Raw genomic sequence first — 26,418 nt, forward strand, 5'->3', positions numbered from 1 at the left:
AACCTGCCTTTTAATCATCCCTAGACAGCCCCAAAGTTATCAGAGGTAATCCAGCATTCAGAACACTGTCACGTACTGTAGGGAACAGCTACTGTGGGAGTAGATGAGAAAGGAGCTGTCAAGGTGTAGTGCTCTGTTTATACAAGCTTTTTAAAGCTCTTTAAATTAGTTTTTTCAAATAGAACTAAACATTTTTTCTGGCCCTCTCTTCTGTCTTCCTCTGTCCCCAGGAGCAGCCAGGGCTTCATGCACATGAAGCTGTCACGGACCAAGGAGAACAAGTACATCCTAGGCCAGAACAGCTGCCCTTTCGACAGCGTGCCCGAGATCATCCATTTCTACTCCAGCCGCAAGCTGCCCATCAAGGGTGCCGAACACATGTCCCTGCTCTACCCCGTAGCCATCAGGACACTATAGTGCTCTGGGTCACCTGCAGGCGTCGGCCCCTGCAGCACTCACTGGGCCACCCTGTGGCTCCAAAGTTCCTGTCCCTCGTAACAGAGCCCTACAGGCTCATGGGAAGATAAACAGTGGCATCCCAAACTGCTGATTCTGACTCACCTCACTGGCCGACAGATTCCAGACCTGTTTTGAAGGCCTACTGCATACTATCTCATACATACAGACTCAGTGTTGCAGAAGTCTTTTGTTATTTTATTTTATTTTATTTATGACAGACACCCACGTCATGACATCACAGACTGACTATCTGAGGAACATCATTTCATTGATTCTTGAGCTGATTTCCCTTAGCACTTAACACTCAAAGAAAGGTACACAACATAGCATTTGTCACTGGGATGTACCTTTTATCATAAAATGTTGTACCTTTTTTCCTAAGAGTGCACATCATGACAACTGTGTAGGAGTTTGTTGGACTTTTCTCATTTGGTTAGGCTCTGTTGATACTGTACGAGTAATTGTATTTCAAGGGGACTTGAAGATTGTAAGAGCCGTGTAAGCGAAGCGACATTTATGAGGCATGTTGAGGGATATTGTCCACATGGGCCTCATACAGTGGCCAGGATATTGAATAAACCGGCCTTGTATGAATGGTGTGTCCCCAGCTGCTCGGAAACAACAGGCCTGTGAGCTGTGCAGACTGATCTCTCTATCTTGTCATAGTACATGCTGTCTGCTATCCATCACTGAGTGGGTGTATCACACCAATGACAGTGTAAGTACCATAGTGGTGAGACAGGCAGGAGAGCATGATGGATGGGTCAACCCATCTGACACAGTACAATTGGCTGAGGCTAGAGACCAGAGCCTGTCCAAATGGACCAAATTACCCCCGCTACCCCTGCTTAGAATGGCTTTGCATCGGGAGAATGAAATATGCCTGCATTGTCTACCTCAGAAAATCAATTTCATTCGCCCATCTGCAGATCAATAGGTACAATGGGATTGCAGACATCGATCTGCCCTCCCTTCGACATTCCCAATTCCCTCAAAATTGCATCAGCATTAGTTTAGGAATATGTTTTGGTTTTTTTTTATACAGTTAATCCAATTTTTTTTTTTTATGAAAACATAAGCAGATTTTCCAGATCAGCAATTGTATGTATAGTCACTAATATGATACTGTGTGATGTCAGTAACAAATGTTTGGTTAATGCCTTATAATGCATGGGTCAAATCAGTCCTCTAGATCAGCTGATTTCCAATTCTGCTTTTAACGATTGTTCTGTGACTGTAATTTATTCTGGGGTAATTATTACTGATGTGTTACTCCTTTGTGATGGCCCGTCGGCCCCCTCGCCCTCATCGTTGTGTGCCGATGTGATCGTGTTTTTTGGGACTACATCAGCCTCTTTTACTGTGGTGCTTTGCATTTTTGTTGTATCAAGTTCTGCTAAATGCACGTTTGCCTCGGTGGCCTGGCTTTGGAACTCCAGTCATGGCGTCTCCTGACCAACGGGATTGTCAAGCCTCTCGTGAGAGACAATTGCAAATTCCTCTGGACCAATCACAGCGCAGCCTGTTCAAACCGGAAAAACACCTACCTTCGACCTGTCATACTTCCTCAGCATTAAACCTCTCTACCATCTATTCTTTATTACCAGATGTGCATACATGTGTGAATGTGAGTGAATGCACGTATGCATGTGTCCAACATGTTCTTGCGTACGGTATAGGTATGCATATGCGACTTTCTGAGTTCCAGTGTGTATTTTACCCTGCTGGTACAAACTGGTGACAGCCTTTGCTTGAACCTCTTTGGTTGTCAGAGATTTGCTTTTTTCCCCTGAACTCAAGAAACTAGAATTTGACTGATATGACTCACTTATTTTCATTTCCTCTTGTATTCACTCATTAACCACATTTGATTTTGGCGATTCATAGGACTGACATGTCTGTCTTTTAGCCTAATAAACCACAATGTATTGCTGACCAATTACAGCAAGTAACAGCATTTACACAAAGTACAAGCCAGCAGTATCTACACCGTGAACTGAGTCTAATGAGAGTGCCTAATGCTTGTATGATCAAACTGGCTCTTCAGAGGAAATCCTCGTCAGTCTTATGAGTGGCAAAATTCACTTGATAAAATGGTTTAATGAGCAAATCCAAGTAAAATGGAAATTTTGGGGGCTTTGTCCAAGCTGAGAATTACTGACACCAGGAATTAGAGGCTGAAGCAAGCATGACCATTGTATAAACAAAGTCAAATCAGTTTTGGCTTTGACTATATCTCCATTATGTGCTATGCAAACCTAAACTGCAGTCATTGAAGGGAAAAATGATTGGAGTGTGTGCCTCCACCAAATGTTTATGACAAACGTGATGGTACAAAATGTCCACCTGGAAGAAAAGTAATCAGCAGAATGACCTGATTAGTAAAAATAGTTTGGAGAAAGTGGGATGTACGCAGATGTTTATTTTGTTGGTGCAGTAAGTGAGCAGACAGATGTCACTGTCATCAGATAAGTATGTCATGTGTCTGATCATGTGATGAGGCAACCTCATGCAGCTTTATTAGGAGACAGTATGTTGTGGAAGTGGACCTATGTATTTCCTTGAGAGAAGATATCCTAAGAAGAAATGCAAATTAAATAAACTATATGTGTGATGTATCCTTTATGTTCCGAATGTTCCATGTTTAAGAGATCAAATGTTGACAGTAGATGCTCTTTATTTAGTTACTGCTGCTGATGAGTATTACTCTACCATAGGAAAGAGCCTGCGTATGATGGCCGCACTGCCTAGATAGAGGCCTTAGCTTTGGAGAAAGGGAAAACAGGAGACGTGGAGGGGAAGAATAAGGGAGAGACAGAGGGGAAGGTGTTCTGACAGAGGGAGGAATTTGCTGCAATCAGCAGACACACTCTTCACATCCGTATATCTCTATTATGAGAACATGAAAGAGCCCTTCTCCTCCCTCAGAAGTGTCTTAAAATGTGTGTGTTTGTGTGAGTGTGTGTGTGTGTGTGTGTGTGTCTGTGTGGACACACAATTGTGCATGCATAAAACAGTGTTTGTGTGTATATGCAGGTGCGTATGTGTGTATACTGGTGTAAGCAGCCATCAGCCATTGACTTGCCCCGTGTGTATCTTGTGTATCACTTTACTGTGGTAAAGTGGCATGTATGAGTTTCCTTTGTGTACATTTTCGTGCCACGTATGTATGCACTACTATAACATATCTCTGTACAGTCCCTCATGGCCAAATGTATATACTGAATGTATTGTGTGGGGACATAGAGGCATCAAGTTTAAAACGAAATAAAATTGGGTTTATGAGTTAAACGTGTGCCCTGATGCTTTAATGACCAACGCCAGCTACCATGTTGAAAACCTTTGGTAAATAGTGAAGAGCGACCATTGTTTGAGTCAAGGACAGAACGCTGGAGCTATTATCAAGCCAGTACTCCAGCAGTTGTTGTTCTCTATTGATCCACTTTGCAGCACAGTCCTGTAATTTTTTTTTTCACTGTTGTTCATCCCAGTGGGATTTGCTTGATGTTTCTACCTCTCTAGGCAAGCCAAAATCAAGGTTGCTAGTCCATGTTTCCTACAATTAGGTTCCCTGCTTCCAGTAATCACAATCTTGCTTTTTTTGATAATAAAGTAGCAGCATTTTATGCACATTGGCTATTTTTTTCCACACTGGAAATTTAATGAAGTGTAAATCAGTATTATTCTTGGCATTTGTCGCAGGTCCAGAGGACTTTTTTTCTCACCAACAATAGAGAGACAGAGAAGTATTACTGATTTTCAATGGTTGGTCTGTTTCTTATAGTCTGTCACTCTCTCTAATAGACTAGATTTAACAAAAGCCATGACTCCCCCTATCCATGATTGTACATCTGCAATTACCCCCATCTGTCACTGGGAAAAAATAAACTAGGAAAGAAGGTATTATTGTGTTTAAGTTGGTCTGCAAGCGAATACAATGTCTGAGTGAATGGAAGACACTTGATGGAGAAAAACAAAAGCATACAGGATATTAAATATGTATTTTACAAATGATGATGTGTAAAGTGATAGATACCAAGTGGGTTACATTATTCATAGGCATAGATAAAAACACACTAGGCACAGTGGACTGCACTGTGATTGTGGATATTTTTCAGCCAGACACATCACTACGATACTTACAAACTATCAGACCCTCAGGGTTGTTACTGCTCCATGTAAATGAAACGGCTTCAGCCGAGCTCTGCGCAGCACTGTTGAACGCAATTTTAACAGTGAAATCCCTAATCCCTTACCCTAAAATCGCTTTAGAAACTGTTCCATTGTGACAGCAAAAACACGTTTTACATAGCACACTTTGGCCACAAAACAACTGGCAGCCATTCAGGAAAAGCACTGCAGGCAGAGCGTTGATGAAATGAAATGCAGAAACATCCACAGCCTCTCGGGTCGTTTGATAGTATGCACTGAATTAGTTTTGAGAATATGCTGCCATTTCAGATGTAGCTTTTGATTTCACATATCTCCCTTGACTCAATCAAATCAAACAACTTCAGACAAAACAAGAAGTGAAGTTGCTATTTCGAGTTTCCATTCAAGCTCCCAGTGGTTTCTGCACGGTCTTTGCCTCTCCCTCTGCTCCGGAAAAGCTCCATCAAGGGTTAAAGCACCTGGGATGAAATGCATCAAAGAAGCTTTTGTGGACAAAAAAAAAGAGTGCTGAAAAAGAAGGGGACGAATAAAAGCTTGGCTTGAAAGCAATGGGCCACAAGGGGATAAAATGGCCTTGTGTCCATCCGAAGCTCATTTCATATTCTGCTCAGTCACGCTGGGTAGAAAGCAATCTCAGGTAACAGACTGTATGTTAATAACACGTGAGTTGCCTCCTTTCACAAAGACAAAAGTGGATGGAGGGCTTTGTACCAACTCCATCCCTTTCTCCTCCTCTGGCACGTCTGAGGATTTCAGCTGGGAGAGAATAGTGTTGCTATTGTTCTGGTTGTCTGTGAAGGCTTGATTATAGGGGCTCTTACGCCATTTCAAAAGGTCTGGTGTTGATGATTTCTATTGGCTTAACATATTGCCCATAATGACATGGTGCAGAACCTTGCTTATTACCTGAATCCCGGGTCACTGTAGGAGTAATTGGGTAGATTTGTGCCAGCTTCAAAGTTCCCGGCTTCATTCATTAGGAAAGCATCTCTCTAGTTTATGCCATTTCCTGTTCCATCGTGTCATTAGAAAAGACACAGAGAAAGTCTAACAAAGCACTCAATGAATAGCGTGACTCTTAACAGCTATTCAAATGGCTTGAAGTATGTTGCAGACATCCAGGCAAAACTTGCGATAACTGTGGCAAAGCCTAATGAAGAGGGACTGCAGTATATTCATCTTAATAAATAAAATGGTAGGTGGGAATAGACAGAGAAATGTTCCATTATTTCTATTCCCTCAAGGTGGTTGGCTTGCAATACAGCCCCTATTATAAAAGAGAGTAACACTAAAATTCACCTGTCTCTCTCAAGCCAATGCAATATCACCTTTATTTCAGTGAAGGTCCCTCACACATTTTGATGGAGAGGTGATGAAAGTGTCAACATGTACAAAATGTACTTATCAGCTCTCTTTTAACAGTAGGTTGGATATAGAAGATTGACTGTAATATCAGGCAAGGTCCTCAGAGATAACATATAGCCAATACTTCTTTGAAGTGTGCTGACATTTGACAACAAAAGGCACCTAAATACGGTGTGTAATAACAGCTCTTCTACGCCATATGTGCAATGGCAATTCCCAGTGTCTCCATGACAACTTCACATGCTGATTTTGACATAGTAAAATGTTTAGAATATCCTGAAAGCTGCAGCTATAAGGCTTGGAATGATGGTCTATACATAAATTCAGTAAGTAGACATGATATACTTTGATATATGTGTGCTGCCACACATGCCAAATCTGATTTCACAGCTTAGCAGCAAGTGAAGCACTAAAAAAAAAACACAAGTCTAAATCTGAAACCAATGCAGAGCTATGCTACAGTATTTCTGCTTGGCTTAAAATTCCAACAATTTATCCTGACAACCACAACAGGTTCCTTTTTAATTTGCTAGAAAGGCAATGACACTTTTATTCACTATTGTTTTGTTGAAGCCATGACACCGTTTCCTCCAACACAGTGGAAATGCTTTATTTTTAAAATACCCTTGGAGGCAGTTGGAGGTGGAAATTGCCCGCAGGTGTGCATGCATATAAAACGGTAATGGAGACAGACGGACACAAAGCGCTGTTTGGGTGCTGTGCTCATGAAAGGGCAATCCACTGATTGAGCTGTCACACTCACAGGTGCAGTAATAAAACTAAGCAGGGCAATTACTGTAGATGGAGAATGGTAGGTAGCAGAGGGGGACGTGCAATATGTCCTCCCCTAAAAACACACTGATGGGAGACTACGAGACAAAGCAAATGTAGCTCTCTGTAATAAGGATTGAGGGGAGGGGGGCTCAGCTGATGGTAACAATGCTCTGACAAGCACAGCAAACACCTCGGTGGATGTCATATTATTGGCTCCAACAACAAATAAAACAACCTTTTATCAAATATATGTTCAATAGAGGGCTTAAAAGGATGATTTTCAATTTAGGAGGAAGAAAAAAACAGGTGAACAAGCAGCAAGTCTACCACATTGGCCTATGATAATCAGTCATGTTTGGGAAATGAACTACTGCATTGCCATCTAGTGTTCAAAGTAGGGAATTACACACAATATGAGTAGACATTGTAACTGCAGTATGCTTTTTAGAGCACTATGAGGCACACATTTCAATAATGCAAACCAATAATTATAGGATTATATATGCTTGCACAATAGGAGGCAAACAAACAAATCAGAGCAAAATCAACATTTCAATTTACCAATTTACCCTGATAAATAGATAATTTAGAGACCAGAAAAGACTAAAACAATATGTTTAATCAGATAAACAGGTAGACAGTTAAGGAGCTGATGAGGTATGCATGATTTAATTTATTTAAATCTAGTCACGTCGATACAAAAACTGTGGGGAGCTCACTTGAAACGGTGCTGCATATAGCGGCACATTTCAAGGAAAATGAGGCAGTTACAAAAACTTGTGTCTACAGCCATAATTTTCTTATAATTGCTGGGTAGCAGGATGACCAAGTTTCCATGAAGCCTGTAAAAGCCTCCTCCTGTACTCTCCTCTCTCTATATAAAAGCCTCTGTCCGTGGGGTATGGGTTTAGAGTCCTGGGCCTCCAGCAAATATGAGCTCGAGGGCAGCCTGGATGTCACCATCTGTGGCCTGCAGCGCCCTCAGCATCAGCTCCTCATCCTGGATCCCCATGTCCCTGAGCTGCTGCATCTGGGACTGCCAGCGGCCCTGGCAAAACAAAAACACATTCAAAGAAAGCTCTTTAATCCAAAGACGCCCCCCTCCCCCCCAGAGTCACCGACATCTAAAAAGCTAATACTTTACACTCCTGCACCACTTAGGCTCTGATAAACAATTTAACTGCTGCAGTACACAAAATAGAAATCTTCACGTCTTTCTACAAAGCTTACATAACCTCACCTGTAAAGCAGACATGTTGGTAGCTTGTAGAGCTTGCTGTAGTGCCTGGCTGAAGAGATCATTACTGACAGGGGTCCCTGCTTGCATGGGGGCTACACCACTAGAGGGGTCCGACTACATTAAAGACAGAATAATGGAGGAGAAAAAAGACAGGTGTATTGATCTGCAGTTTGTAGCCAGGTTGTACAGCAGAGATCATGTTTTTAAAGTGTGATATCTTGTGTACATAAGTTCAGTAGTCTGTATATTTTTTTCAAGATTTAAATAAATCGCACCTGGCTTGCTGTCGTTGGAGTAACTGCACTGCTGTCAGGGGTGCTGGCGAGGGCCAGAGCTGTTGCCAGCTCGCTCTGCGTTATTGGTCGAGGGCCTGTTGCTCCACTGTGGCCCAGAGACACTGGTCGTATTCCTGCAGAGGCCCCTGCTCTGTTGGAGGGACCCGCTGGGCTTCCCTGTAACATACATTTAAAAAGCACAAAAATACATTAAGGCCTTAAGAATCATCAGTTTTCCTTTACATGATGTCTGATGTTGAGTATCAAGCAGACTGACTCACCGACTGGAAATCTTCCTCATCGTCAGACATGCCCTCAAACATGAAGCCTCCTGCCAGAAAAAGAGAACAGAATAAGAGTTGTTTGTACATGTTCTGACAACAGAACAAAACATGACTAATAAAATGCCAGACATTCAAGATCTAAAAAAATAATGAGGGTGAAACTATTTATATAAAAACTTGTTTTTGAAAACAACTTTCATGATCAAAATGCGTAAATATGAACTATTTCAAAATGGCAGACACATCCTTCAACATACTGCTAGACTGTTACATGTTATCCAACCGTTACACTTGTCTGCTTCAATTCAGTTGCTCCAAAATTAGCAGTTCTCCCTTGCCTATCATAATTTCTGCCTGCTTTTATTGAGCTATCTTTCCCGCTCACCTGGCATATCGCTGTAGGAACTGGCAGAGACGTTGCGAGAGGAGCTGGCGCTGGACTGAGTGGGCATGCTGCCTGCCACAGAGTGCAGGACCAGGATGATGGCATTGACAAGGGCTGGGTGTGAACTGATCAGTCTATGAGACAGACAGAGAAGTACAGATGTGAATTTAAATGACCTCAGACTTGTGTGTCTGTACTGCGCTCACTTATTATTCGTCATATCAAAGCCAATAACAAAAGAAAAGCCACACTCACACGTCGAGCATGTTGGGATCTGTGAACTGCACGAAGAGATCTTTGTCTTGTAGCACGCCTGAGCAGATTGAATAATTTTTACAGGAAATGTTACTATTTGCATAGTACAATGAGATGGATAACGGTATTCATAAACCTCAGCAAGGTCCATCAGGTCTTACCTAGGGCAACTGGGTCTGATCTGAGCCCTGGTGTGGCCACAATGATCTGATCCAGAGACTCTTTATTTGTCAGCATTTTATATACCTACGTGAGGGGAAAAAGACTAAGTCCCATTAGTAAATGTAGCAGCAGCAGAAGACGCAGTAACAGCAGCTGCAGTAGTAACAGTTGCAGGAAAAGCAGCCATTAATCATTCATATACAAACTTATTTACCCATAGACATGTTTAGTGTATATTTTTATGGATATCCCTGACAAATGGAACTACTCGACAAAGACGTTTAAAATCACAACACAAACTAAGTTTTAACAGTCAGCAACAGAAACAAATCTCTGGTGTATTCCCATGGTTAATTCTATTAGTTTTACAGTATTATCACTGTATCATTCACCAAATAAAATAGTTCCATGAAAGATCAAAACACTTAACAGATGCTGGAGTCTGTTGATGATGGATGAAACATTGAGTGCTGTGTTGTGATTTAAAAGCCCATCAGCTGCTGACAAGTTGGATCTCAGGAACTATCATTGCACGAATGTTCATACAATATCAGTACAAGTAAGCAACTCATATCAGTTTACGTTAAAAACTGCCTATTCCTATCAGGAGTATCCCTTTATCACTCAAGCCAATATGCTGGTATTCAAAAAATGTTTCTGCCTGGTAGGTTTATGCCATGTACAACTGCCAACCTGTAATAGATAAACCTGTTCCTGTTAGGTAATCTTTGACTAGCTCCTGGCTGCCTGGGATACTGTTCACACTTAGCCCTGAAACGCTTCTATGATCCAATCAAACGTAAACACCTGTAAACACAGGTGTGACTGCACCTAAATGACTGTTGAGAAAAATCCAATCACTTGAGCAAAATAGTCTTCAGGTCAAGGGCATGTTTTTAGGACATGCTTTTTTTTCTTCCAAAAATAGGCGTAGTGCAAACACTCAATGCATTCCTGCATTCTGCAGTAGAGGACAACCTGATCAACATTTTAATGTGTGAACAGCTTGACAAAGTCAAGTTTTGGTCTTATTGGTATTATTTGGCCAAATAAATCAGACTTTCTGGGTTTCTGGCTGAGTGCATATGTGCAAGGATCCTAAATAATGAGGATAGTTTTTTTTAAAGACTATTTTGTTCAGATTTTATTGACAGTAGATAGAATAGGCAAACGCTAGAACAGCCAGACAAGTATAATGAGGAAATGAAATGCAACTAAGGTCCCCGTCCAGAATTGAACCATTGACATTGCAATTGTGTAAGGCACATCTTAACTACTAGACTACCAGGACACATAGAACATGGACATTATTGCATTTAGTAGTAAACAATTTGCTATATTACATTAGCATATTCACTATTGTTTGAATCTACAATGAACCTAAACCTAATAGGTCAAGTATATGATAATTTGTAGTGTTTGGAGTATATATTTCGAGAGGTTTCACCATGGGCAGTGCTGTACTTGCCACTGTGTGTATTCTACTCACTGAGTCTCTGTAGGCAGAGTTAAGAGAGTGAAGAGCTGCATGGAAAACCCTGAACTCCCTGGCTGCAGTTGCTCTGTTCACAGGCTCTAATGAAGAAAGAAATTAAAAACATTAGAAAAAAAAAACCAAAACAAAACAGGCTCTTGTTCATATTCAGAGTTTTGGAATTATTATTAGTAAAGCTTAAAGTCCCCCTCCAATCAAAAATATGTTTTTCTTCTTGTTCCTACAGTTGGATGTTTGAGCTTCACTGTGCAGAGTGATGTATCTGCAGAGTTTGACACTGAAAAACCATATCAGACACAAATTATTGTTCCAAGCAGAGTAATTTTATATGTCTTAATACGTGTTTGGAGGGGATCTTTAAACACATTTTGAAAAACTAAATTGACACACAGACTCACCTGGACTGCTCTCAGGCTCTGGCCAGGTCTTTTTGAGTATGTGTAAGGTGGATCCCGGCTGAATCCCACAGGAATCCAGTGTCAGGTCATCCTTAAGTTTCCTCCCACAGTGGACCAGCTCTGGTGCAAAACATGAATACAGGCAGAACATTTTAAGGACAAATAACAATCACTCATACATTCAACACAGCAACACACAGTCCTCTTGTCAGTGGAGCACAGCCAAACCCACATTTAAAAGTCCTCCTCCACTCAGTATATGCCAGAGCTGTAACAGACCTATAAGTTCTGGATCTGGGACGGAGTCTGGAAGCTGAGCTGCAACGAGTTGTTTTAGAGTAGCGACTCTGTATCCTCCAGGAGGAACATCTCCTGGCATCATCTCTGGGAAGTGGAAGATGGATTTGGACTGATCCACCAGCTTCAGAGACAGGTGCCAGTCTGGAGAGGACATCTACAATATACACAAACAGAACACAAGTCTTAACACGGTGGAAAAATAGAAAATATTCAAGCTAGATTTGATCAGTAATTTCCGATGTGGGGTAACGTTAACGGACTGTATAAGTTTAAATTTCACTATGCTTTTGTTGGTTTGAAGATGGGAATAATAACGTTACACTTCTGAACTAACAAACACTACACAGAATCAACGTTAGACGAATAACATGATTATTTTAGAAGATGGATTCTTATATATTAGCTAAATATATCTTTTGGGGGGAGGGAGGGGTTGATATAAAAATATCGATGTGTTGTTAGCAGACCTGCTCAACCTCGGCTAACATTAGCTGCTTAGCGTTTGTTAAATATACAGTATCGATTTGGAGAAATAAACGTGAGCTAGTCTTATAGTAGAACAGGTTTAATACACTCCAACGATAACTTACAGAATGCATGTCACTCATAAAAGCCGTGATACAATGCACACTTTATAAAAGAACTGCACACTCACCATTTCGTTGTTGACACTCGATTCACTTCCTGGATTTAGTCACGTGGTGTACGTCACGTTTACTTGCACTGTCCAAACAAAGGAGCTTTTACTTTTCTGTGCTGTTCAGTGTACTTTTTAACCGTGGGCAATCCTAAAATCCCCCCGTTATCTCTCTCTCACACACACACCTCAAGACTAATAATAAAAATAAATGTCAGGCCAATTCATATAACTGCCCCAGTTACATTGTTGACGTGTAAATCCCTACACTGTGCCCACAGCTACACTTTTGTTTTAAAATATCTACTATTTTTATGTATTGCACGTGTTCCCAATTGATTTTCCTGCTGCATAGCTCAAGATTTTCCAAAGTTGTGTCATGTCTCTGGCAAATGTGTTTCCAGACAGTAGTGTCATAGTCTGCATGCCACATTTAGCCCACACTAATCAATCTAACTAAGATGATCAAACTACCTGTATGGATCCACGTAAATATATAAATATAATATAAATATAATCTCGTGAGCGCCAATATGAATTATATTGGTGAATCTCTGTTAGTGATATGTTCAAGGACCATAAGGATGAGTCAAGACGTGTGATAAATCAGATTACATTATAGATAAGGATATGCCATAAGGGTGCCACTCAAAACATTTTTTCAATTAGTATGTATGGTAACTAAATGAGGTAGAAACCTGTGTGCTCACCAGATTGTTAACTTTCGGGGTCGGCACTCTTTAGACACCCCCACACACCCCCAAACCGGCATGACGTCACTGTTGGACAAAGCAACAAGGAGTGGTTTCTATGAAAAGAACCGTCCCAAAATCAATGGGACATACCCGCTCACTTTGATAAAACCGTCCCAAAGCTTTATCCACCGTTAAAAAAGAGACTGTTCATCTCGTCGGCGGCAGTTCCAGCTTTATCGTCAGAGGAATGAACTGCTCTGGAAAATAACGTCGTCGGTGCTGCACAGAGAGAGAAAGGACTCACCGCCGCTGGATGGTTGGTGATTTTCTTTTAAGTTTCGCCGTCCTAACATGGTAAGCTCAAAGCAACTGTCTTCGAAAGCAAACGCCAACTTAACAGACATGTTATCATATGTAGCTAAAAGAAATAAACTTTGGTCATTTTCAGCAACAGCTGGCTGGCAGCTGAGGAACCCCGTGAACTCAGTCAGGGCAGGGTAACGGTTCACACATAGCTGGCTCTATTCACCGGCTCAATGCCTGATATGACTGATATTTTTTGTAGTTTTAAAGCAAGACAGTGGCTTGCTAAGTTGTATACTGTTTTGCAAATGAAGTTAAGCCCATATTTATGAATGAAGCTGACTGCGCCACCACGCGACAAAAAGACAACACTGCGTTTAAATCAGTGTAACTTCCAAAACTCAAAATGGAGAAACTTACTTTTAAGTGACGTAGCCTACATTTCCCATCTTCTGATGAGATCATCTGTGTCAGAAAAGTCTGGTTTATTCATTTTTTTTTATGTGTTTTCATATCCACACCTCTGTTAGTCAAGTCTGATTGGTCAATAGATGTTAACATGACAGAACAATGGGGAAACCCCCCACAAAACTATGCTTATTTTTCAGATTTTACTTTTTTATATGTGTGAATTACAGAATAATGTTACCATTATTCAGTCAAAGCCATGGAAAATATCACTCTTTGGTTGAACTGGTCACAGTTAGAGGATGCAACCAGGGATGCAGGGTCACAAATACAGTACACCTTAAGGTAGCGAAAAAATGCAAGCAAAACGCACTGGGATAGAAGATGCTGTATGCCAGGCTGCCATGTTGAGGGTGTTGAGGATGTTGCCTGGCGTCATGCTGCCCTTATCACATGATAGTGCAGCTGTGTTCTGCTACAGCTTCCTGTAGGATGTAGAGGATGTAATCTTCACCGTTATGACTGCTTGTAGGAAATGACCACTGATATTGTGGAGATGACGTTTTACAAGATGCTATACCATATTATTGCCAGACATCTGATTGTAGTTTGTGTGTGGTCCATAGTTTTATTTCATCTCTGTGTTATTGCACATATATTTCAAGCTGCCATAAGATAAAGGTTACATTGAATTGGCTCCTGTGGCTTTTAAAAGGCGAGATGTTGGAGTTGGAATTGGAGTAACATTAGTGGTAAGAATCTTATATAATTGTGCAATATGTCTGGCCTTTAGAAGACACATCTGCCTTAAAGTTCTCATTGCCTTAGCTGCTAATTATCTATCATGTCACAATAAATAGTCATAATACTGAATGTTTTAGACCAATATTATTGAAGTGCTGCTATGAAACTGATTAGTGTGAACTGTAAATTAGAGTTTCAGTGGTTTTTAAGAGAGTTGGTAAGTAAGGTTGTCATTTGACTTTTAGCCCGTAAAGCTTTTTTGAAGTTTAAGTAGCTCATCGTCCTCTGTTTGATGAACTAATGTGATGATAATTGATTTGACTATTATGGGGAACATTTCGCTGCATGAAGTGAATCCAGTCATCCCCGAGAGAGCTTGCAAATGCTACCATATGGATTTGAAAGGCTCACTTTCATCCCATGATGCAGTTCTCCCTCAATGGGGCCAATGTCTTCCAGGTTGGAAATGTCCCCATCATCAAGGGTTGAATGGTTCCCAATGGTTTGGGGAACTGGGCAATGGTGCCAGCCATATGCCAATGAGAGGTTAGGGTCCAGAGGGTCATTCTGATTCATTTTATGAACAGTGATTAAGAATGGTCTGGTCCTCCGTGAGAGGAGTTGACTCAAGAGCGGTAGTGTCAGTAAAAAGACAAACTGTTATAGAATCACTGTCAGTGAGATTTCTTAGTAAAGGGGAAGTGTGATGGTACATGGTGAAACTCTAACTCTTAATGTTCCGTGATACTTCAAAAATTGTGACGTACTAATGCAATATATTGCAGTTAAGTGCTTCATTTCTCTTTCCTTTGACCTCAGCAATAAGCTTAATAATCCTGAGCGTTGTGTCAAAATGAAATTCACTGGTGATTATGGCTCAAAAGCCGACGGCCAATCACTAAAAGAACTTCAAGACAGTCAAGACTGTCAAACAGTCTTTCAGTGACCATTTCTTCTCCATTTTAATGGCCTTCATTTAGGGGAACAGCGTTATTAATTCCACGAACAGCACTGAAATCTGAATAAAGAGCTAGCAATAGTTTTGATACATTGGTATAATATGGTGATGGATACCAGAGCTGTTTTCTTAATAAAACATTTTAAGTGTGCTTCAGCTTTGATCTTTGACATTGAACTGAATCGTAAAAGTTAAAATGAAAGGAAGAAAAAAAGGATGTAGGGTACATGCTGGCATGGGGTCGGTAAAGTACTTGAGACATTCAGTAAAAAAAGCCTTTGATGGCTTCCTGGTGTCTGGTTAAACACAGTCAGAGTCAGACTGTGGTTTTGCGTGTTGGCATATTTCAGTTTGTGCTGTCCACAGGAAAACTTACATCTACAGTACCAGTCAAAAGTTTGAACACACTTTCTCGTTCAAGTGAGTGGGAAAAATGTGTCCAAACTTTTGACTGGTACTGTATATATTTAAAGATCACCTCCAGACATGTATTAAGACGTATAAAGATACTCTGCTTGGAACAATAATGGGTTTCTGTTTTTCCGCAAAAAAAAGTATAATTACCCCTTTAAAATCCTTAAAATGACATCTACTCCTTCTCCCTCATTAAAAGTTCCAGAATCGTCAAATATGCGAATATATTCATGGTGGCGTGCAGCGGCTGTTAGAGATTCTTCCCTTAACATGGGTAAGTGTGCAGATAACACGACCAGTGCAACTAGGCCAAAAAGGTGCAGCCCAACTGAACTTCTGAACATTATCAACAACTCACCTGCCTCACTTCCACTGAAGCTTAAAGCGGTGCTCAGCAGACTGCAGCTCTTGAGGACACAATGCCCTGCAGCGGCGGACTGGCGTAGCAGACTACAATGGCTCACAGGCGAGAGGAAGTAGTGTGCACGGAACCAGAACAGGGGTTAGCAGGCTGGTCTGTTAACCAAGCTAAAAACTAACAGGACCAGGCCAGCCATTCCATCACTCTTTTAGGTTAACGTTCGCTCACTGGATAACTGGATGTGATCCAACTGAACCTGAGCGTTCATGGGGAAATGAGGAACTGGTGTTTTTCTCCTGACAGAAACTTGACTAAACAGCATTATGCCGGACTTGGCTTTTCATCTTAACAGGTTGCTACTCTTCGGTGCAGATCAGAATCAGCTGTTTGGGAAAACCCAAGGATGTGGACTCTGCATATAATTATCTTTAATTGTAAATGATTGGTTCGTTAGATTTGTGACTTAGGAAATCCTGCCTGGCTAAATCTGTGATTTTAAGATTGTCTTTGGTACACTACCGTTTCAAAGTGGAAATGTTTAGCCATGGAGTTGACTGCTTATGTCATTCCAGATATCTTGTAGCATATAATAAACACCACATGGACATGTTAACATGGTTAAAAACTTGATTTTCATTAGAGGGGGTCTTAAAGGAAATCTGGACCTTTCAGAAGGGATGCCTGTGATATGTGTCTGGTCTTTCCTTCATTCAGTATTTATTCCCATTTTTGAATCTCTGTGCAATAAGAAACCCATATTCTCAGCATCTAAGGGTAAATGTCTTGTGAGATTCAGATAGTGTTACCAGCGTCTTGAGTTGGTCTCTGGCAAGCTAATGCTTTCTGAAAGTCCAGAGAGCAAGTGGTAAGCTGTGCTGTTATGGAAACTTTGTGATGAAGCTGCACTCCTTCCCACATCCTTTCTGCTGAAGCCATAAATGGAGCCTCATGGAAAAAGATTTGGTTAAGTCTCGAGTTGGAGCTACAGCTGACGGCAATATTTACATGATTCACTGTACCAGAACACCACAACTGATCTGTGAGCTCCTCTCCCCAAATTTACAGTATATGCATCTCTTCAGTATAGTAGTAGTGTAGTGTCTAAAACAAGGTTTGCTGAACTTCTAATTACCAATTTGTATAAACATGTAGGCACTTAACCATTAGGTTTCATCACTTCTGTTGAGTGGTGGAGAGTTACCGAGATCATAGCCACACCAAGGTATTTAGGGTCATTCACATGAAAGGTATGACGAACCCACAGTGGTTAAATGCCAGTTGACTCCTGACCACTTATGTGGTAAGGAGTAAAAAATGTCCTCACAGTTATAGAAACATTTGAGAACACTTGGACAAACAGAAAAAAAATCTTCTATTACAGTGTAAATATGGAAAACTGTGCTTTTTAAAATTACTCCCAGCTTGTCAACCTGGCAAATTTTCTATGTCTTCTGACTCTGACTCAGTCACACAATAAGGTTGTTGTTATTGAGATATCATCAGTTTCTATTGTCAGATGACCACAATTAATACTCTCAAATCAAATCATGAATACTCCCGCAGTTGTCTGACAACAGAAACATAAAAATAGGTCAGTGATAGCATTTGTGTTGAGTGATCACATAGTTTCAAATTGGTCAAAATGGAGCGATGTGCTGCCAGTACCAACAGATCAACCAGATGTGCCATAACAGTCTTGCATACCTTTTACAGAATGTTGGCAGTAATACACTGTTTTGTTGTTAGTTAACTGCCTCAAACCAAAAGAGAGGGAGAAGAGATGCAACTACTTTTGATGGGACATAGCTTTTGGACAAACACTGGATAGCACTAGTTTGCAAAGAAACACATAAGCAGCATTTTTTAAGTAGAAAGCATTAGTGTGGATGTAGTGAAAAGTAGAACTTGAAGCCTCTGGATGACTGTTGAAGCACATTCAGTCCTCCATGTAAAAGTGTAGTGGATTTTATGTTTATTTGATATGTTACTACCATCACAATGTGTAATTTACTGGTCACATCCTCTGTAATACTGTGCAACCACTATGCCAGCTGATAGCAATCAGAAGTATAAGTAGCTGTTACTTGCATCTTCTGATGTGTGCTGTTCATCTTTATACCAGCCTTAAAAATACTGTGTGTTTAGCCAGTGATAGAACCCTGAGACACACACACACACCTGAAAGCAACACACTGCACCAATTTCCCCCAGGATTGTCTAATTTTTCTACAAACAAAAACTCTAGCCAGCAGGATAATTTGAAAGAAGCTATAATCACTTAAAATTCTACACATAAGAGCTTTAAACAAGCACAATAATATAATAGATTATGGGGGCAGACAGGAAAATATGGGAGTGAAGACACAGACAGGAAGCAGACCTGAGTTCTTTCCTTTATGCGCTAAAATGATGTGATGCTAAATCAATTATTCACAGGAAACCAAATGGTGTATGAGTGCTGGCAGATTGTCGCTCCGCTCACATCTGTCTCTGCTAAAGGATATGGCTCATGCAAAAAAAACTTCTGTTTGAAGCCCAGCAAATCAAATCAACAAAAAACACCTCACTGTAACACCATACGGAGCACTACAGTTCAGTAACACTCTACACAATGCAGCCATTCGTGAACAGCAACATAATCTAACATACAATCAAACAACACATATAGCAAGTCCAACTGACTTGTGTCTGCAAGATTATAATGACCTGAATGCCTGGAGAATCTCTACAGATATATTTTTAGGATTATTACTCATTTGCTTACATTTCAAAATGCTGATTGTGTTTCCTCTCTTCCTTGTTTTCATTTCCCTGTTTTTCTTTTTATATTCTAAACACTTGCACTCAATACAACACATCCACTTACTTCCAGTAATGTATCTTTTTAACTAGCTCCTCCCAAAAATCTTCCAGTGACAACTTCTTTATTTTTGTATTATTTAATTTGAATCTTAAAATCTGTTTGTTCAATAATTCAGAAGCCATCGAGGAAAACAATAAAAATGTATCTTGTTCTAAAAGTCGAAACAGGTGTTTTGTTTTTAGGTTAACTGATAATAATAATAATCATAATAATCATAATAATCATAATAATCATAATAATAACAACTTTATTTGTATAGCAGCTTTCATGCAAACATGAAGTCCAAAGTGCTTTACAAAACAGGATTAAAAATAATGTTAGGCCAAAAATAAAAAATGAAAATTAACATTAAGTAGAACATTTAATAACAATACGATAAAACATTACCAAAGCCAAGAGGAAAAAAAAGATTTTAATTCCAAAGTCTGAAATTCAACAAGGTTCAATTGTAAAAGCAAGATTAAAAATTATATCCCTACAAGACTTAATGGAAATGATACAATAGTTTTTAAGATTCTTGACTATTTGTATAATAATACTAATAATTTAATTATTATAATAATATGTAAGGAGCTCTGAATCTACCAAACAGCTTTGCATTCATCCCAGAATGACATGGACATAGTTAAAATAATATAGTGAATTTGAGCAGCAGGTAAGGACTGCTATACTGTTGCTATACCTAATTATTTACACTAGATAACTGTAGAAAAACAATTTCACATCAATGAAAGAAAAAAAAACAAGCCTAACTCTGGTATTATCCAAAATACAACTACAAATAGTTTAAGTCTCAAATAGATCTCTACCAATATCATTGAGATAAATCTCTCATAAATATTTCCTGCATGGCAGAGATGAGGTAGACAGGGAGTGATTGGTTTTGTCTGTCTCACTTTTAAAGTAGTGTTTTCCCACTGGAAACAATGACTTGGCTGTTTCAACTTTGGAAGTCCCCATTTGTCATCACAGCTCCACTCCCTCTGAAAGAGAAAAGCCTTGAGCAGGCCAGAGAAAAGACTAAAACAGTCACTTTCAGAATCCACATACTGTCAGAGAAGGTGTAACTCACACAAAAAACAACTCTCAACTTTCGAACAGTCTGTACTTGATAAAATATGTTGCACTGTCTCATGGTTTCTTTGTCTCCACCCACTTGGGAGACCAAGCAAGCCAAAACAAAGACAAAGAGGACATCCCTTCCTTTTTCTATCACATCCTCATCACCCTTCTTTCCATATATCTTTAGTATTTTGTCATGCTCTTGTGTTACCATAGTGAAATCTTCCCCCTCCTCAGATGTCTGTGTTTTTTGTCCCTGCAGTGCTGTGTCTGAAGAGGTTGACCTGCGGTTCGAATCTGCCCTGGAAGACCATGCTGTTCCTCCTGCTGCCCGCAATGCTGGCCGTCCAAGCTATGGGTGGGTGTCGCCCCTGCCTGTGCCCTGCCATTAGATCCAAGTCACCGCAGTGGGAAATGCCACTGCCTGTTAAACAGGGCCTATTAGTCTTCTCCCTTCAAAGGCTTCACTGGGCAAAACAACGGTTCAAATGAGGCTGCTCCCAAAAATAATGTGCCAGTAGTTGGAGAGTTATAAACTGTCCCTGTTTAAACTCTCATCCATCCAGACAAGTTGACAAAGAACATATTTATACAGGCCTGAGGGAGTGAAAAGACATTTTTCACAATAATTCCTTTAAGTTTATTTATACAACTCTGTAATATGGGAGTGTGTTTTTATATTTTTCTTATAATCAAGCTTATAAAACAGAATAGCTTTGACCTTTTTCCAAACAGGTGAGGAGAAGAGCTGGGAGCTAGGGCGAGGCCGGCAATGAAAACTGCTACAATTGCAGTTTTTCTGCTGTGACTCAAGAGAGTGTGGTATGGAAGTCATCCTCTTATATTTATAACACTGAGAAGCAGAGTAGTGGTTGACGTTGTAACTGAGGATTCATAACTCACACACTCAAACGTTTTACTTCTGTGAGAATGGTGCTCAAAGAAAAACTTGTGTCATCATAAAAAAGAAACAAATAGCCTGGGCGCACTCGATAACGTCTCACGGCACGGTAAATAAAAGAAGGGAATTGAGCATTTTAAAAGAGGGATCAACAGTGCATATATTTTAGCACCACACTTCTCCCAGTCGGTGTGTGGCTGACACATAATGTAAATTAAAATCTTTTAGTGGGTGATATTCCTTTTTATAAATGTATAGCCTGAAGAAGAAGGAGGAAGTCAGCTCTGAAAGGCTTCCTCTGTATACCAAAAGCACAATGTTAAAATTTGGGCTCATCATACTTGGGCAAACCTACAAAGTTCACAAAGAACTTTTATCATCCAAAACACCATTATTTAAAAAGAGCTATTTTTTTCTCCTTTACTTCTCTCTGGTTGAGCTGACACAACCTCCTATCGGCCATCAGTGGCACATTTCAATCTTGACTCAGTGGACCTAAGTGTCTTCAGTGGTTCATTAGAGACCTATTCTCTCCCAGCACAAATGGGCCTCCGGCCTGCTCATTACTGGCTGTGTGGTATCCACTGCCTGACTCGCTCCTCTCACCGGGAGGGAAGAGGAGGAGGAGGTGTCGGGGACTGATGGAGCTCTTTAACTCACGGGTAATGGGCTATTGTAGCTCATACAATGATTCAGTTTCTCTCTGCTAACTGGAGCACTAAGTGAATTAGTTGGGGTCTTGTTTGATGCTATAGTCTGCACGTGTTAACACTGTTTGATGACACAAAAACATTGCATGCTTTGTGGAGCTGATAAAGTATTTAATTTAGTACAGTGAGTAACTTCAAGCATAAAACTACCTTCAAAGAAAGTTTCATGTGAACAGACTAATTATTTTATTTTGTGTAAGTTAATACTGTATATTGAGAGCAGCGGCATTCTCTTGATAACATTGTGGGCTGACAAATTAAGGCTCAGCCTTTCCTATTTTTACCAGTAACTGACAACAGTAATTATCTTAGTAACTAATTAAAGGTCAGCTTGATTGCCTTTGATTTATAAACAGCCATGTTTTGATTCTATTGGTTACACAGACAGAAAACCCATAGACTCGCATGCACAGGTGTAATTATATGAGCAGCTGTGTGTGTGTATTTGTGTGCATTTCTCTGTCGATAGTTCCCAAGGTCTCCAGGTCCCTCACTGGGATCACTGGCTGTAATCTTCCTCGTATTCAGCCGTGTCACTGCTGGATAACTCCAGTAAGTGCCCATATCAGTAGACACGATCACATTTTCTGGTTTCTGCCAACACACTTCCTGTCGTGAGAACACTATTTTGTGGAAGAAAAACACAAGGGCGGCACATGACAATGCTGTCATCCCGATGCAGTAACATTGTCTCTGTAGCTCCCAGCTGTCTCCTGACTCAGGAATCAGATGATGGATCATTCTCTGTGAAACCTCTCCCTGATGTTACTCATAAGAACTGCACAGCTGTTTTGTCACTGCAATTGTGAAGAGGCTTGTCTGTTAGGAGTTGTTTTTTGTTTTGTTTTTTTTAGCTTAAATACACTATTGAAGAAGCAGAAGCAGTGGGGAAAATTTGCTACACCAACCCGCTCTGGCTTTGACCCTTGACCCTACTAGCAGCTTATAATAACTTACATTTATTTTTATTGCTCTCATTATAGCCCATTATGGTTGTAAGTGTCAGCAAAATGCACAAATTGTCAATGTATATGTACAGTAATGACCAAGCCACAACAGTAGCTAAGTACAGTAACATCCTTGGCTCACTCCAGCACAGCACACAGCAGTGTCAGCCAGTGACAGAGCTAACAGGAGGCTGTCTAGCTAATTGCTTGTTGTTGTCATACTCTCTGTTCAGTTAGCACAGCCACTATGATGCCAGAGCTCACTGTGTGCAGCTCTTAGCACCCAAACAATGAAAGAGAATTCTATTCATGCAAATGCAAAAATGGAAAGCTGACCTAATTTCACTTTCGGTGATGGGAGCTGTAAGGTAATTCAGATTAATTAGCATAATTGGATAGATTGCATCTAGCGTAGTAGTCGGCAGGCACACTTTATGGCAGGGCCCTGGAGCGTGAAAATAGCCTGCTCATACCTGCATCTCTGGTGTACTTTTTAAAGGTCTGATAACTATGAATGCCCTCTTCCTGTCCTCCTTTTCTCTTCACAGCAATTGATTCTGCAGAGAGGGGACACTTTAGCCTGTGCAGAAATTCAATTTAGGGTTATTACCCTGTATCAGTGATGTTCTTGCTAATTTGATTGCGTCCAGTGAAGTATCCTTTTAAAAACAATCGAGGACAGGCTCAACAAAGATTGGTTGCGCCGCAATGCATACATAATGACCAGTCTCTGTTGGCTTGTCTCTGTCTTCCCCAGCTCTTCCTTTCTCACAGTGCGCTCATTGAAACAGAGTGCATTACCCAACAAGGACCTCATGATTATTTCAACAAGTCCTAAAAATGCTGCCTTGTGGGATCGTTAAAAAATTGATTCATATAATATGCTGAGATCGCAGTAGGCTACTGGAGGGGAAGAGGGGCCTGGAGCCATATGTGGGTCTGCTGTGTCTGGTGGGCTGTGATGAATTGGTTGAATGGATCCTGATCTGTGCTTGGAAAGTATCACAACTACTGACCTGCTGAGGAGGCAACCAGCAGCTGACACAGGGAGACACCTACCTCCAGGGTGGTGCTTCGGTGACATTGGTGTAGTGATGTCAGGCACGGTGGCGCTGTCATCCAGATGATACACAGCTGGTCACAAACTGACCCTTACTTAACCTCTTATCACTCCTGGTGCATGAAACGGTGAATTAGCAAATGGTATGAACCTGTGAAAAAGCTAAAAATATCATAAGGCAGCAGCTGTAAAACACCTGCCTCGTCAATGGGATCAGAAAAAAACCCTATTCACGTCTTCATCTTTCTCATCACCTCTGTAACGGTGGCCCTAGTACACTTCAATAACCATCATTAGAAATTAGCTGCACTCAACTCAGATCTGACCCCATGACCCTGCTGCTACATTGGGCCACTGTCTGCAACCCCTCTCCTCCGCTTACCATCCCCAACCTCCTGCTCATCAAAGGCTCTGTCTCTCAGGCTAGTAAGCCAGAGGCTTGCCCTTATCTGCCCACTGTAGTGACAGTCATCACTATTATCTGACTGCCGCAGCCCATTAACAGGTTATTGACGGGATATGAGATGGCATACATCTGTGGAGGAAGCAACAGAAGCGGAGATAGAGAGCAAGAAAGAGATAGAAAAAAAGGAAAATAGTACAATAGTGAGTCTCATCTTGATTTATGACGCTGCTGAAAATAAGCAAGTCAAGAGTCCTTGTCTTCCCTATCTGCCATCACCTGTATCTCTGCCTGAGTGAGGGCACTCACACTCCATGATGACTTCCTGGAGCAAAAATAGGAAAGGAAGAGATTATGTTTAGAGCTTAATGTTGAAAGTGACCCCTTTGCACTGCAGAAGGCTTTAAATCTCACTTAATCTCATCCATATTGCACCTCTTTCACCGAGAGGCCATTTGAAAACTGCTGTTCAAGATACACACCCCTTTCCGATCTCTAATTTCGAAACAAATCATGCTCACTATGCACATACTCCCATTTCTCCCGTAATGTTTTCCAGATGCTAATTTTTTCAAATGGGAATATTGTGGACGTCTACATCTGCTCCTGACTGCCTGAAATGAAAAGCTAGCTTTCCCTTCAGACTTTCGCAGGGATTGGTTATATCATAAGAATAATCGGTATGAAAGGGCTCACAGATCCTTTGAGCACAATCCTTTGATGTTCAGGTGGTGCAAAATGTCCAGAATGAAAATGTGTTAAGCTGCAGTTACATGCATCAACAGAGGGGGGCAGTATTGTAAAAGCATATTTTTCCAGCTTTCTTTCTTGCCTGACTAAAGCCTACTGTCATTGCAGTCTGTTAGTATTGCACCTGTTTACTTTGCTGTGTCAATATTACCCCTTCAATTTGCCCTCCAGTGCTGGCGCTTGATTTTCCTTATGTATGAACTCATATTAATGTTTCCTCCCATGTAATTTGTTGCAGCGGGGCTTCACACATACCCTTTAAACATGTGTACTTACTGTGTTTAACGAATGGCTCCACTGATTGTGTAAATAGCTCTGCTTGCTGTCTGTTATTGAACAGTCACCATTATTATCTTTATGAAGGTGAGACTGCGAGGCCCTAATATGTGTGTGTGTGGTGAATGGTATTGAACCGAGGCAAGCTGGAGTGAAGTTGCATTGCTCATTGAGCTGGAAGGCCTTGGTATTGAATCACATGTCAATTGTGTTTATGCATGCATGGGGGACATTTTTTAAAGGCATACTATACAGGATTTGTCTGTTGGTGTTTGTAAACTCGGTATTCAAAGTTGGCCCCTCCTCCCTGGCTCAACGACACCAGGGCGAGCTGAGAGCACGAGCGAGAGAGAGAGAGAAAGAGTGGCGGTAGAGAGAACAAAGCTGTGAATCAGATAAATAAAACATTATTTTCTGATTGTTTCATGGCAGTTGCGTTCTAAAGCACAAATAAACATGCCCACACCTCCGCACAACTCTGCGGGAAGGTGCTGCATTGCCGTATTTTGTGTCAATGCAGAGCTTCATCCTCTCCGCTGTGGCCTCTCTGCTCTGCGTGTGTGTTGCTCAGCCCCGCCCTCGGTCAAGCAGTCAAATCTGTTCTCTTTATACATCCATGAAACAGATAAGAGAGAAAAGAGAGACAGCGATATAACCTGGTCACTACACTTTGAGTCCTGATCTCACACCCTGCATGCTGTTATTGGCTTGGGGCTACACACCCACTGCCCAAAGGTTGACGCCCAGAAGTATCCCGAATACAGCATAATAATAAGAAAACACAGGCAGAGGGCAGAGTCTCTGCAGATAAATACACCTTCATACACCTCTAGTGGGTCATAAGTGATGATTGAGAAGGATTATTTTTGACGATACATTTTTTTGTTTTGTTTTTTTTAGGAAAATACTGCATAGTATGCCTTTAACATATGTGCCTCATCTGAAGTCAAGAAATTGTGAAAAGAATCTTTGTAGATAGCTGTAAAAATCACGAACTTGAACAATGAAGTTTTGTCTGCTTGCCTATGGTGTGTGTGTGTGTGTGTGTGTGTGTATAAGACACAGCACAGAGGCCCAGGTACTTGTATAGCACCATGTACATGTGAGTACTGTGTACATGTGTGTATTTGTGTATATGCCTGTTGCTGGTCATGCTGAGGGGAACCTCTGTGCTCTAGAGCAGCTTTGTAACAGCATCTCCATTGTAGTGTCAGAGTACCTTGTGTCCAATTCCTCAGACAGTGTGTTGCTGTGGAGCTGTCAGGAGTCATACAGGTGTGGAATATCAAAGTGTTCTCTGGCCTTTGGGTGTCTGTTTCTGCTTGAAATTGTGTGTGGGTGTGTGGGTGGGGTAGTATGAA

At 40.9% G+C, this 26,418-nt stretch overlaps 3 protein-coding genes across 6 annotated transcripts in view; 2 read left to right on the forward strand and 1 right to left on the reverse strand.

Moving 5' to 3' along the window:
• Positions 1-3,750, forward strand: part of zgc:158464 (uncharacterized protein LOC791139 homolog) — a 95,339-nt gene extending 91,589 nt beyond the window's left edge. For all 3 annotated transcript variants that reach the window (XM_042409393.1, XM_042409403.1, XM_042409411.1), the window contains one exon: positions 231-3,750. In XM_042409393.1, coding sequence (XP_042265327.1) covers positions 231-417 — 187 coding nt within the window. In that variant the 3' untranslated portion in view covers positions 418-3,750. The remainder of the gene's footprint in view (positions 1-230) is intronic.
• A 3,674-nt stretch (positions 3,751-7,424) lies between these two features.
• Positions 7,425-12,973, reverse strand: ubl7b (ubiquitin-like 7b (bone marrow stromal cell-derived)). Its single transcript, XM_042408617.1, has 12 exons — positions 12,913-12,973; positions 12,221-12,288; positions 11,545-11,719; positions 11,266-11,385; positions 10,862-10,947; positions 9,372-9,456; positions 9,211-9,268; positions 8,956-9,089; positions 8,568-8,617; positions 8,287-8,463; positions 8,012-8,125; positions 7,425-7,819 (listed from the first exon to the last, which is right to left on the reverse strand). The coding sequence occupies exons 2-12, from the start codon at positions 12,221-12,223 to the stop codon at positions 7,679-7,681; spliced, it is 1,143 nt and encodes a 380-aa protein (XP_042264551.1). The 5' UTR covers positions 12,224-12,288; positions 12,913-12,973; the 3' UTR covers positions 7,425-7,678.
• Positions 12,974-12,987: 14 nt separating this feature from the next.
• cd276 (CD276 molecule) overlaps positions 12,988-26,418 on the forward strand; it is a 66,398-nt gene continuing 52,967 nt past the window's right edge. Inside the window, exons 1-2 of one of the 2 annotated variants that reach the window (XM_042408629.1) lie at positions 12,988-13,251; positions 20,273-20,368. In XM_042408629.1, the coding sequence (XP_042264563.1) occupies positions 20,323-20,368 (46 nt within the window). In that variant the 5' untranslated portion in view covers positions 12,988-13,251; positions 20,273-20,322. The remainder of the gene's footprint in view (positions 13,252-20,272; positions 20,369-26,418) is intronic. The other variant, XM_042408637.1, reaches the window with a different exon arrangement.

The sequence above is a fragment of the Thunnus maccoyii genome, chromosome 1 (genome assembly GCF_910596095.1).
Source record: "Thunnus maccoyii chromosome 1, fThuMac1.1, whole genome shotgun sequence".
NCBI lineage: Eukaryota > Metazoa > Chordata > Actinopteri > Scombriformes > Scombridae > Thunnus > Thunnus maccoyii.